Below are 12,009 nucleotides of genomic sequence, written 5' to 3' on the forward strand. Positions count from 1 at the left end.
CTGGAATGGCTGCGAGAAGGTTTTCTTCCCCCTCAAACTATTCACTGGTATGCAGTAGCAGACACAGATACCGTTCCTGAGTGGTATTTGTTGAACGTCTTCAGCAGCTGTGAAAGTATGAATGTTAGAATGTCTTTCAGAAGGTCAGTTATTCAACATACTGTTTGAAAATAAGTAAACAAATAAATTCTTTCAAGGATGCCAGAGCAGCTCTTTGCTTTCTGGGGATCTGAAGTGTTTGCCTAGGCAGCAGCTGTCCTATCAGTGAGTAGGGTCGCTCTGAAGATCTGACAGCCCCTTTCCTACCAAGGAACAACAGAGTTTCTTCAGACCTAACAGTGATCCTCCACCACTGTTGTTACATCTTAAGGCAAACAGTTGGCTTCACAAGTAGATCTTGGAGGCCCAAATTAAGATCTTCATTTTCTTTCCTGATTCCCCGTGGACACGATGGATATGCAGACAGCTCATATGATTCTAATTCAGACCTTAGCACTAACAAGCAGTGCTCTAGGCTGTTTCAGAACTGGCTTCCCTTGCTAAAGACTTCTCAGAAAACTTCTGTGAAACCTGGAGTGTTCTGTGAAACACAGGGACTTCTCTCGCTGTCCTGGAACACGTGGCATCATTTTCCTTGCTTATGGCCCATAACATGCTCCATGTAAGCTGCATCCAAATACATCTGCCTGTGCCTACGTGGAGAATCCTGTAGCAGGAGTCTCCATGGTTAGCCTCACAGACAGTTCTACCTTTCCTGCTAGACATGGCAAAACTAGTGAAATGTCTCTAGGCGGAGCAGTTCCAGCTTCAGGCATTTTCTGGTGGTGTAATCACACGTGGCTTTGCTTATATCAAGGCATCTCTTCTCGGATCTCAGGAAGTCCCATCTTCATATCAGTGTTCTGGAGCTGAACCATGCCATCGCCAGAACGTTTTACATGAATCAGAGAAAGGTCAGTGTCTGGCAGAGCCTCAAGCAGAGTTGTACTTCCCAGCTGATTTCATGAAAATCCATATTTTCTGAGCCGTGGCAGCCAGGGAGGTGAGTTATTCAGAACTGTATTCTCAAACTGCATTTTGAGACTGCAGAGTTCTCCAAACTGTTTTCTTCACTCTTAATTTCAAAAAGAAATGCCAGTCTTTCTGGACTTACTCCTAATTACCTCATTCAGAAGTAATTACCTCATTGATGATTTGCATTTTCTACAGTCTTGCTTTTTCTAAGAACACTATAAAACTATTAGGGTAATTACAGTTGTTCCACCCTGGACAGCCTGTTTCTAGGACTTGCTCCTTCTTTTATTGTTAACACTTTTCTAAACTTTGCCTCAGGTCTCTTACCTGCTCTCACAAGGCTCCAATTGGTACCTCCACTTGAATCTCTGCACTTTTTATCTTAGCAATGCAGAATAGATGCTTCTTGCACTTGCTTTAAGCAAGTACTCTGTTCGTTGCCAGGAGGGGGAAGAAGTTTGCTGGCTGTTCTTGAATGTGAAGTGGATGCCCATATAGACTACTGTCTGTATTTTAGTTCGGTGAATGAGCAGCATGCAAAAATTCTTTTGTTTATTTGTAAGAAGGATGTTCATGTTCTTCACAGAAGCTCCAGTGAGATTCCTTAAAGGCCAGCAAAACCAGGACATCCTTCTTCAGCTAATGACCTAGGTACTTACGGGGATTTTAACTGGATGTTGATGTCTTGTTTGGGGCTGTCCTTTGAGACTGCCTACATATTTATTTCCTTGTATTTTTATGAAGGTGGCTTTTTGAAGATTACTTTTGTTCATTTTGGTTAGGACAGTGAAGACATTCAGAGCTAATCATCATCTTTATATGTATTGCGTGTATGATAAGGTCACCTGTTCTACATGCTCCAGGTTATTTCCTAAAGTGATGTTTGGGTGCCTTGACTTAGGAAAGTAATCTGTGCTTTTTCTGGTAGCAGGTTTGGTTAAGGTTGATTCATCCATGCATACTCTGAACATCAGGTATGCTTTGCCTTTGGAACTGAGCAGACTTTATGGCAGATGAGTCTAGATGTGCTGCTGGACTGCCTGCTGGATGTATGAATAAGCTACAGTAAAGTCATCTGGTGGTGTCTGAACGTAGTCCCTGAAAGCACAAGTGACTCTAGTGATGTCTCTGATGAGTATCTTAATCTACTGCACCTGTAGAAATTTGTCCAACACTTCGCCTGTGTAATCATAGCAGCTTCTAACTGATGCTGTGTTTGTTAGAGTAGTTTTCTGCTTTTAGTTCTCCTGGGACATTGCAGCTGAGCACCAATTAGTCCATGCAAGCTGAGGTGTGCTGCTGCATTCACAGGAGAGAACGTGCATATGGACAGTCCCGCAGAGAAGAAAGGAAGGTTACTCATCAGTAAGTGGAAGTTGTTTGACACATGTAATCTAAATGCACATTTCTTTCCCCATTTCTTTTCTCTGCTGGAGCACCACTGATAAAATTCGAGGATTATTTGGTTGAGAGGAAAGGAGGTTATGATTGTGTTTGTCATCTCAGTTTTTCATGGGATGGTATCATGAGGCTTCAGACTGCTGATGACAAGTAACAGATGCACACTCAGCTGCTGGGACCTCTTTCAAAGGAACTTCTTCTAATGTGATACTATTCTCCTTTTGACATCTCTCTTTTTATATTATCCTGAACATAATAGAAGGCTTGAATTTCTTCAGTGCACTTCTACATCTTTAAGGGCCTGTGTGTGTCATATCTGGGATTCTGTAAGTAGTAAAATGCAAAGTTAGTCCACGTGCTGACGTGTGCTAACAGGGCTTGGTTTGTGTTTTTGCCTCCTCAGCTGCCTATGTGAATAGAGTGAACTCTTTGGTTGGTTGTCTTGGATTCACTCTAGGCAGCAGTTCAGGTGTCTGTGCCAAGGCTGAAAGCCTGCTATTGCACTTCCAACAAAGAATTACAGATTGGCAGACAGAAATCCTCTGATTTGTTGCAAAACACAGTCTTCACATTAAAGTCCCGAGCTTTCACATTAGAATTCTGGTTGTCTGTACCAAGCCCATAAAACCTGTCAGATCTTGACTCGCCTTATTTTGTGTTAGCAGCAGAGATGCTAACCTTAAAGAGCAGACTGCTGTGAACCAGCTCACCTTTGTCTGGAAACAGACAGAAGTGTGAAGTGTTATTTCCTGCTGGAGTTCTTCAGAGTAAGGAAGCTACATTGGAAAGTGCTTTACTGCAGAGGTGTAAGTAAAGTACTGCCAGGTTACTGAATAAATGGCTGTAATTATCACCAGAATTCTGAAATCTGTGATGGATTTATGAAAAGTTTCTCATTCTTTGTCCTTAAAGCTGTAGCATTCTAAAGCTTAGAACGTGACATTGCCTATAATACACAAATGTGTATTACAGTGTGGTGGCTTAAGCATCTTATGGATGCAAAAAAATAAATGGAAGTAGAATTTGTCATTAGAATTACTTTAAGCTTCCAAACAATGAGTCAGGCAAGAATAATTTTGAGTCAATGTAATAGCTCTGATGTTTCTTTATAAACTGTGATTAGCGAATTGCAGGCTGGTTGTTTCCTGTGCTGAGTTCTGAGGATACATCAGACTATACATCTGTCTTCCTTAATGCTCTCTTAATGGTCTATCACGTTAAGCACTGAGGGAAGAGTGAAGTCTAAATGTCACTGATGTTTAGTTTGTTTCAGTGTGAACAGTTATGTGTGCCAAATGATGGAAAAGGCATTCTGTGTGGCGTATGACATTGTCATCGTAGCATCTCTGAGGGCCTTTGATAGATTGGCAAGCTTGTTGCAGGCTGTGCAGAACAACGTGTCATTCTTCCTTGACATTGGTGCCAAATAAATGGAGTTCTGAATAGTACCGTTTACAGAGTTTTAGCTAAAGGTGTTTAGGTTGCAAATTCCGACTTTCTAGACGTGTCATTGAACAAATTACCACTCTCCTACAAAAAATACCCACTTTGTCAATCCTCCAGACTGCAGCATCCATCACACATTGTATGAGGGCTGCTTTGAAAGTAGTACCTCCTGTTTTATGATGTTGGCTCACAACATCAGGGGTGAATGTTGGTGGGATGGCGGCAGAGGTTGAACCTTCCTGCCAGTATTCCATTACATTTTGTTGCTGTACAAGTGATGGTGGCAGAGGGGCACTCTGACAAAATGACATCTGACATGGAAGTGTGTATGAAGTAAAGATGCATCACTGAATTCATCCGTGCGGAAAAATATGGCACCCGTTGACATTTGTCAATGCTTGTTGAACATCTATGGAGACCGTACAGTGGGGATGTGAGCACAGTGAGGTGGAGGTGTTGTGTTTCAGCAGTGGTGACAGTGCTCACCTGCACCTGTGCAGACTTTTATGAGCTCTTGTTCATCTCTGGCAGAAATGCACAGCTAATGGTGGTGGCTATGTTGAAAAATAGCGTTTTGTAGCTGAGAGTTTGCTCCATCAAATAGTGTTACTGTGATCTTTGCACCTGTTATGGTTTCCATGGAAATAAATAGGAAGCGTTACTTTTGGAGCAACCTATGCATATTGGCGTTAAATGCCACCTTCTGTGCAGGTTGTTGTTCCTCTGCTGGGTATGAGATGATAAAAGGAAGGCTCATGAAATTACCCCAGCTGGAAGTACAAAGATGTGCACATAGTGTAGCACAGCTGCTGCTTTGGGCTTCACGTGCCACGCTTGTCTTCTGCTTTTGTGTCTGCACTCATTTCTGTCTGTACCTGTGGCTGTCAGAAATAAAGGCAGACCTTGCTGTTGTGTTCATATTGAGAAGCAGGTAGTTCTTTTTCCAGGTAACCCTTCTTCTGTTCCACTGACAGGCCACTTATCTTAACCCAGATCAGCAAACTCAAGTAATTAAAGGTAAAATGTGAACGAAGACAGGAAAACAGCTTCTTCAGATACAGACTTGGCACAGGGACATTAGCAAACTGTAAATCTCTTGTCTTCACCAAAAATCTTCCTCAGATTGCATAAACTGACTTTATCTACTTGAATTAAAATGCATGCTTATTTGTTGTTGTTGTTAGTCAGGCATACTAGCCATGAAGATTACTGGGAATGAAAGCTTGTGTATTAACTGCATTATAAAACTGAACAGAACCTGTTTTTCTTTTTCTTTTCTAAAGCTGAAGAATTATGCACCTAGAATCTTTCCTGGTTCTCTTTAAAGCTCCTGTATTTTTCTTTCTCTCTGTCTTAATTTCCTTCCTCTCCTGCTCCTTAAGGCCTTGGAATATCTTTTCAAGTTCATTGTCCAATCTCGGATCCTTTACTCCAGAGCTACTTGTGGAATGGAGGAGGAGCAGTTCCGCTCCAGCATCCAAGAGCTTTTCCAGTCCATCAGATTTGTGCTCAGCTTGGACAGCAGGAGTTCGGAGACTCTCATCTTCACACAGGTTTGCTATATTCTACTCTTTAACTGACGAGCCAGAGGGGAGCTATGGGTGGTATATGGGCACGTGACAGTTAAGTGCAGATTAGTATAGTGTTCTTGCCCTAACAATGTGATGATACTGAAAAACAGCATAGTCAATCTTACTAGAGAGTATCTTTGCATCACCTCAGTTACAGGTGCTGAACTGTGGAGTCTCAAGAGGAAAACAACTCATGACATAATAATTCAATTTCTGTTCTTCACAGAAGTCAAATGTATTGTCAGATCTCCCATGCGTCTTGCAGTTATCCTAAAGAAATTCTAAATCCTTGGTTACAGTAGCTCACATTGAAAATAGAGGTCACAGCAACATTGCTGTGCAGAAGTTCAATTGATGTACTCTCAATCTGGAAAACGTAATTCCCGCATAGTCTAACATGAGTTAGAATGACATGCAGCCTGACTGCAAGCAGGCTGTGATACCTACACCCTCATTTAATACGTTATTCTAAATGTGGCCCAGATGAATTCACTGACACTTCAGTGGGCTACAGATACCACCCGAAGTGAGTGAGGATTTTGCAATGTCTCATTTCATATTTGAAAGAGGACTGTGCTAAATGACATACTTCTGTGTTTAAAAGATATGAGTAATGATGTTAAATATTATGTGTATGCCTCCGCTCAGGAAATCTCAGAGATGGATCACCTAGAACATCCTGGTAATGCGAAGGTGATTTGTAATTACTAATTTACTATTTGCAGACGTTTTGAACACCTGCTGTAACCTGTGAAAGCAGCAGTTGCTATGACTGTCACAACAAAACAGGGTGACTCCAGTGGTTAGGGAAGCTGCCAGCAGTGTCATCTCTTTCTTAAGAAGGTGTTCTGCAAGGTTTCGAGAGGAGTTGCTCTACTCTTTTATTTAATCACTCATTAGTAGGTGTAATGAGGTGACACAGGAGCATGAGAAATCAGTGCACAGATTCTTTCAGAGGGTGAGTGGAAGCAGCATCTGGCGAATGCAGGATGTTTAGGTTGGGTTTGTTTGGTTTCTGGTTGTAGCGATCACAGGCACAGAGAGAAACTAGATTTGAGGATGGGATTATTTTCCCTTTCTCTCTGCTTTTTTTTTTTTCTTTTCTTACTATCTTTGCTCTAGATTTTTGTAATTTGGAAAGTTTGTCTTTGTTTAATCTTTGAAAAGTTTACCGTTTTGTTTTCCCCATGCCACTGTGTTGCCCCTTGATCCCAATTGCCCCGTAGGCCTCTCAGCCTGGAGGTCAGGTGAGCGGAGCTGGGACTTGTGCCCCACAAAAAAGTGGGGGTACTTCAAGGCCGTCATTTAATTTTGTAAGTAAAGATCCCCCAAACTGCTCAAGTATCTCATCATGGATGTTCCCAGTGAATCCCTTTTCCTTACCCCGATCCATCTTTTCCTGCATATAAACTGGAATTTGATGTTTAAGCAGCTCATACTTTAAAAACTAGTCGATGTGGAATATGTCAGTAATTAATGGCACAGCTGATGACATTAGCACTTGAGAAATACACTACCGAGGGCATATGCAAGACTGCATAAATCACATTGTTCAGGTGAACCAAGGAGATAATGTGTGAGTTTCAGAAGCCTGGACAGCTGTTACACAGAAATGCTTTTGAGGCTGTAGTAGACACGATTTCCTTCACACTTCTCCAGGATGTTAGATCTCAGTGCAGTCTTTTTCAGCAGTGAGATAAAAGCTGCTCTGTCTCCTTACTTCCAGGCAGGTAATTTGACAGGAGAAATGCTCCAGAATGCTTTGGGTTCTGACACTGAAAAGGGCCCCTCCAGGAACTGCTGCAACAGTACAGCTGTTCCTCGAGGCAGATCCAAAGCTTCCTGAACAGATCCCATGCACGTCCTTAGATTGCTGCTGGAAATTCTTGATGGCCACAGCAATCCTTCTGCCTCACAGTAATAGAAATAAGTTTAGGAAAACTCCTGTAACCATTTGTTGGGCCAGTATTGTAATTCTATTTGCATTATCCTAAAGATAACGATGACTAATGGATTTGCAGCTGTTACAGCCTTCCAAAGTACCATGAACTATTTAAATGATTCATATTTGTTTATTTTGTTAGTACATTGTATCTATGTAGCAACAAATAGGTGACAACACCCAGGAGGCTATGTGGGTTTTTGTGTAATCTGAATTGAGTGTAACAAGACAAGATGTTGAGAGAGATAACAAGCACGAAGAAGAAAGAGGTAAATTTATATTCAGAATAACTTAATGGGCTCTTCAGTGTTTGCCAAGTTAGTTATAAACATAACTTCTACTTTGCTCAGAGACTATTAAATGCATAAAGCTGTTGTTTGAAGGAAAAGATGCTTAGAAGAAAGACGTGGCAGAGAAGGAAGCTGTCTGCTATATGAGATTAGGAGAGGCATTCCCAGTGTTAGAGCCACCGTGAAAGATGTTCAGGAATGGTTATAGAATGAGAGAACAGAAAAATCCATGAGAAGATCTTGCAGAATAGAAGAAAATAATGATAGGTGGTAAGACTCAGGTAAGGAGAAGGTGAACAGAGATCTGCAGCAAAGCCTAGTAGATTTTAACTCCTGCAGGATGGCAGTGTGGGTTGTGTGGGCAGCTTCAAAGAAGTGAGGGGAAAACAGCAAGGAAGTGTGCATGCTGGTGGCAGCTGGAGGTCAGACAGCAAAGTCAGAATCTTCACTTTGGGGAGGGTTCTTCACTAAGAAGGCTAGTCAGGCATCAGGGCAGGCTGCACAGGGTGAAGTCTCCAGCACTGGAGGTGTTCAGGAGACTTGTGGACATGACACACATCCCTCAGTGCCAGGACTGGTGATGGGATCCAGTAGGTCAGGCTGGTGGTTGGAGTTGGTGATCTAGAAGGTCTTTTCCAACCAAGAAGATTCTGTGAAAACCAGTCTTTACAGCAACCGTTGTGGTTCTGTAGCAGTTCTAAGGAAGGAAATGGGGATGGCTGTTGGGTAGGACGTAAAGAAAGGAAGAGAAGAAGTGTAAAATTTTGGAACTACGACCCCAAGTCTGTGGAATTTGAGAATAGGGGATTAATTGAAGAGGTGTGAAACGACAGATGAAGAGTTGTGGTGTGTTGTGATGCTGTTTCTGCACTCCCATTGACTGGATAGCTCCAGCTTACTGGAAGTATCCACTATTGCAAGAGTCACGTGCACACTCACTTGCATGGTGTGTTGCCTCTTTCACATGAAGTTGCACCCTATCCCTGTTACAGAGATGCTGTAATATCACATGACAGCTATTGCCGTGGTTAAGGGTCTGTCAACATGTTCTTCAGAATATTTTCTGAAGAGCTTTAGCTGCCTTTTGTAGTTCCTCAGTACAGAAAGTCAATACTGAGCTAATGTAATCAGAAGCTCCTTTCATATTTATTCAAAAAAGGTAAACCTGCAAAAAAATCAACTGTTTTCTGTTCTTCAATACCTTTTCCTGTTTTAAAAGCTATAATCTAAAATACGGCCTTTTGAAGTTCTACAGGAACTGTGCTCAACTTACCATATGACTTAGTATTGCCACAGAGCTTGATGTTTATAAACTACTAGTGATTTGGTCGCTATGAACTTGAGGCACTGCAAAACATTAACTCCAGCCCCAGTTCACTACGTGGTAGCTTTTTCCAGACCCTTAATTCGGTTTTGCTGTTGTTTCTATTTCGCTGCCTTTAGCTGCACTTAAAGAATGCAGAATTTTCAGCCTCCCCATTTGCTTTCTACAGGCTGCTTTGCTGAACTCCTTCCCCGCTATCTTCGATGAGCTGTTGCAGATGTTCACTGTGCAGGAAGTAGCAGAGTTTGTGAGGGGCACTCTGGGCAGCATGCCCAGTACTGTGCACATCGGGCAGTCAATGGACGTTGTTAAGCTCCAGTCCATTGCACGCACTGTGGACAGCCGCCTGTTCTCCTTCTCAGGTAAGATGGTGGGATGAAGCCAAGGTTGGCTCTTAACTAAGGGTAGGAAGATATTCCATAGAGTTTGCTGTTGCTTTGTTGCAGGCAGTTCATTACTGAGTGCTAATAAACTTGGTAATCGTTACATATCTTCACTGGGTATGCTTTGTAAGTTTTTATGTGATAGGAAATGTGAATAAATCCATTGTAGATGAGTTGTATTACTGAAGGCTGATAAAATTCTGTACCTTAACAGATCTCATTTCATACATTATATTACTCTTCAATTGTTTACTACTTTAGTTCCAAAGACATAGATAGGAAGATTAATCTGCTTTCCAGCAAGCTAATTGCATGAGAAAGAAACAGGAAGACAGTTACAAGGGAAACCCACTGTTCTTTTAAAGTGTATTTAATCTTTACATGGTAACTATCATACTTGCGTAACTCTACATATTAGTAATTCTTTGTGATGGATTAAATGAATAAGGGCTGAAGATTGAGTTTATTTCAAATGAATGAAATTATGAATATAATAGAAGAAGATTGAAAGCACCATAGGACTTATCTACCCTAATCAGAAGTTAGTGCACTCAGTACTCATCTCCCAGGTCGGCAATCTCCCATGTCCTTTCTGTCTCTCAAAATACGATTCTAGTTGCCAGACGTCTTTTGCCTGCCAACCCTGCCTACTCTTCTAGCCTTGCAATTAAAGGAAGATCCATTCTCTTTTTCTTGGCTCCTTTCCCTTCCATCTCTCCTATCAGTTCCTTGCCATCCTCCCACTTTTTTCCCTATTTTTTTCTGTTTTGGCTTCTGTCTTCAGCAGCTTCTGCCTGCTCTTCCTCCTTAAATACAGTTTAGGTTTGTAAGCCAGGTAAATGAGAAAAATAAGCCAGTTTCCAAGAGGCATATATTTATTTGAGAAACTCTCTTAGCTGTGACAACAGAGCTGAAAAGCACCTTGAAGTGAGGAAGGAGTCTGAACAATGGGAAATCAAGATTTGAAAGTATCAGTTCACAAATACTGTTTTCACAGTATTTGAAACAATATTGAAGAGTTCATGTATTCTGCATTTACAAACTTCTGAAACAAGACGTGCTGTTAGTTCTTTACATACAGTTCTTGGAAGTGTGTTCTACTGCAATCTGTACAATAGAATTTGCACCAGTTAATTAAATATGCTATTTATCAGCAGACAAGTTTGGATACCTAAAGGCTACTGAGTGAAGATAATTGAAATCCAGGTCTCTTTTGTAAGAGCTATGATCTTATTTTCCTTCTTGCAGAGTCCCGACGCATCCTGCTTCCTGTGGTTCTTCACCACATTCACCTTCACCTACGACAGCAGAAGGAGCTACTCATCTGCTCTGGGATTCTGAGTAGTATCTTCTCCATAATCAAGACCAGCTCTTTGGTAATCTGCTCCTGGACTTTCTAATTCCATCACTCACTTACTAAATTGAAGGCTGAGGGAGTTGTGTCAGTTAATAGAGGTTTTGCAAAGATCCTTCTGAAAATGAAATTCTGCTAATTTTCTGTCAGCAAAAGAACATTTGTAATTGGGGTCTGCTTTTGTACGTGTGACTCAAAGCATTCTGATTACACAGTGTTCTTGCTGCTAGAAGGAAAAAGCATATTCATTTACCCGATTTGACACAGTTTAATTTTCCTCATCCAAGCCCAGAACTTAGATGTCAGTGAAGTTCAAAAGCCCTACGCAGCTCTAGGACTTATAGTTCTGCAAGGGACAGTAACTAGCAATTTATGATTCATGTTAAGTGAATACTCTAGAATTATCCAATCAATGAAATCACACATACTTCTAGAAATTGCTGCTGAGTTTCAACGCCCTGCTTTGATGATCATATAATGCTGTGATCCAAATGGTAACTTGATCATTTAAAGCAATGCTCACAAACAGAGGGTGGTGAAGTTTCCCCACCTGACTCTAAAGGAGGAAGCTCACAGTGCTAAATATAAACTGTACCGATGAGTACTTCTAATAACAAGCTTTGTGTGGAGGGAATGAAATGAAAGGTATCGGGGTAATAAGCTGAATTAATGCTGCCATGGAATAGAGAGCGCTGAACATAATCTGACCCCGTTGTGTTCTAGAATGTATGCAGATCTTTGATTATAGATTTACCTTTACATCTGTCACCCTGAATGTTTCTATCAGAGGGAGGAGGTAACGCGCTGGCATCACAACAGCACCTGGTACCCATGTTGAATTTGTTTGAACTTCTTTGAGCCTCCACTGTGGAGGCCTCTACCAAAGTGGGTGTTAGTGGTATGGCTGGCTCGAAGAGTTCTCTGCCAGTCCGTCGTCTCCGGTCTCTAACTGTCTGTTTGCTCACCACTTACTGTAGGAGGGAGATGTCGTGGAGGAGGTTGAGATGATGGTGGAAAGCCTCCTGGATGTTCTTTTACAAACTCTGCTAACAATCATGAGTAAATCGCAGTCTCAGGAGGCGGTAAGAGGGCAGCGTTGCCCGCAGTGCACAGCAGAAATCACTGTTAGTAACTAACAATCAGTTTCTATTTCCTGCTTCTCTAACCTTTGGTTCAGTCCCTCACCACCACCTGCACCTCATTATCATCTCTCCTGCATGAATGCCCAGGGCTTTGTCTTTTTCCCTTAATAAGTCACAGATCCATCCCTTCCTCTGTGCTACA

General features: G+C 41.7%; 1 protein-coding gene across 15 annotated transcripts in view; it reads left to right on the plus strand.

Annotated features, from left to right (window-relative positions):
* The window catches only part of DOCK3 (dedicator of cytokinesis 3), a 283,266-nt gene that overhangs the window by 219,735 nt on the left and 51,522 nt on the right, over positions 1–12,009 (plus strand). For 9 of the 15 annotated variants that reach the window (XM_040646478.2, XM_040646487.2, XM_040646480.2 and 6 more), the window contains 5 exons: positions 5,244–5,414; positions 6,081–6,125; positions 9,158–9,350; positions 10,620–10,747; positions 11,703–11,849. In XM_040646478.2, the coding sequence (XP_040502412.1) occupies positions 5,244–5,414; positions 6,081–6,125; positions 9,158–9,350; positions 10,620–10,747; positions 11,703–11,849 (684 nt within the window). The remainder of the gene's footprint in view (positions 1–5,243; positions 5,415–6,080; positions 6,126–9,157; positions 9,351–10,619; positions 10,748–11,702; positions 11,850–12,009) is intronic. The other 6 variants (XM_040646484.2, XM_040646485.2, XM_040646494.2 and 3 more) reach the window with 2 other exon arrangements.

The sequence above is a fragment of the Gallus gallus genome, chromosome 12, assembly GCF_016699485.2.
Source record: "Gallus gallus isolate bGalGal1 chromosome 12, bGalGal1.mat.broiler.GRCg7b, whole genome shotgun sequence".
Lineage (NCBI taxonomy): Eukaryota > Metazoa > Chordata > Aves > Galliformes > Phasianidae > Gallus > Gallus gallus.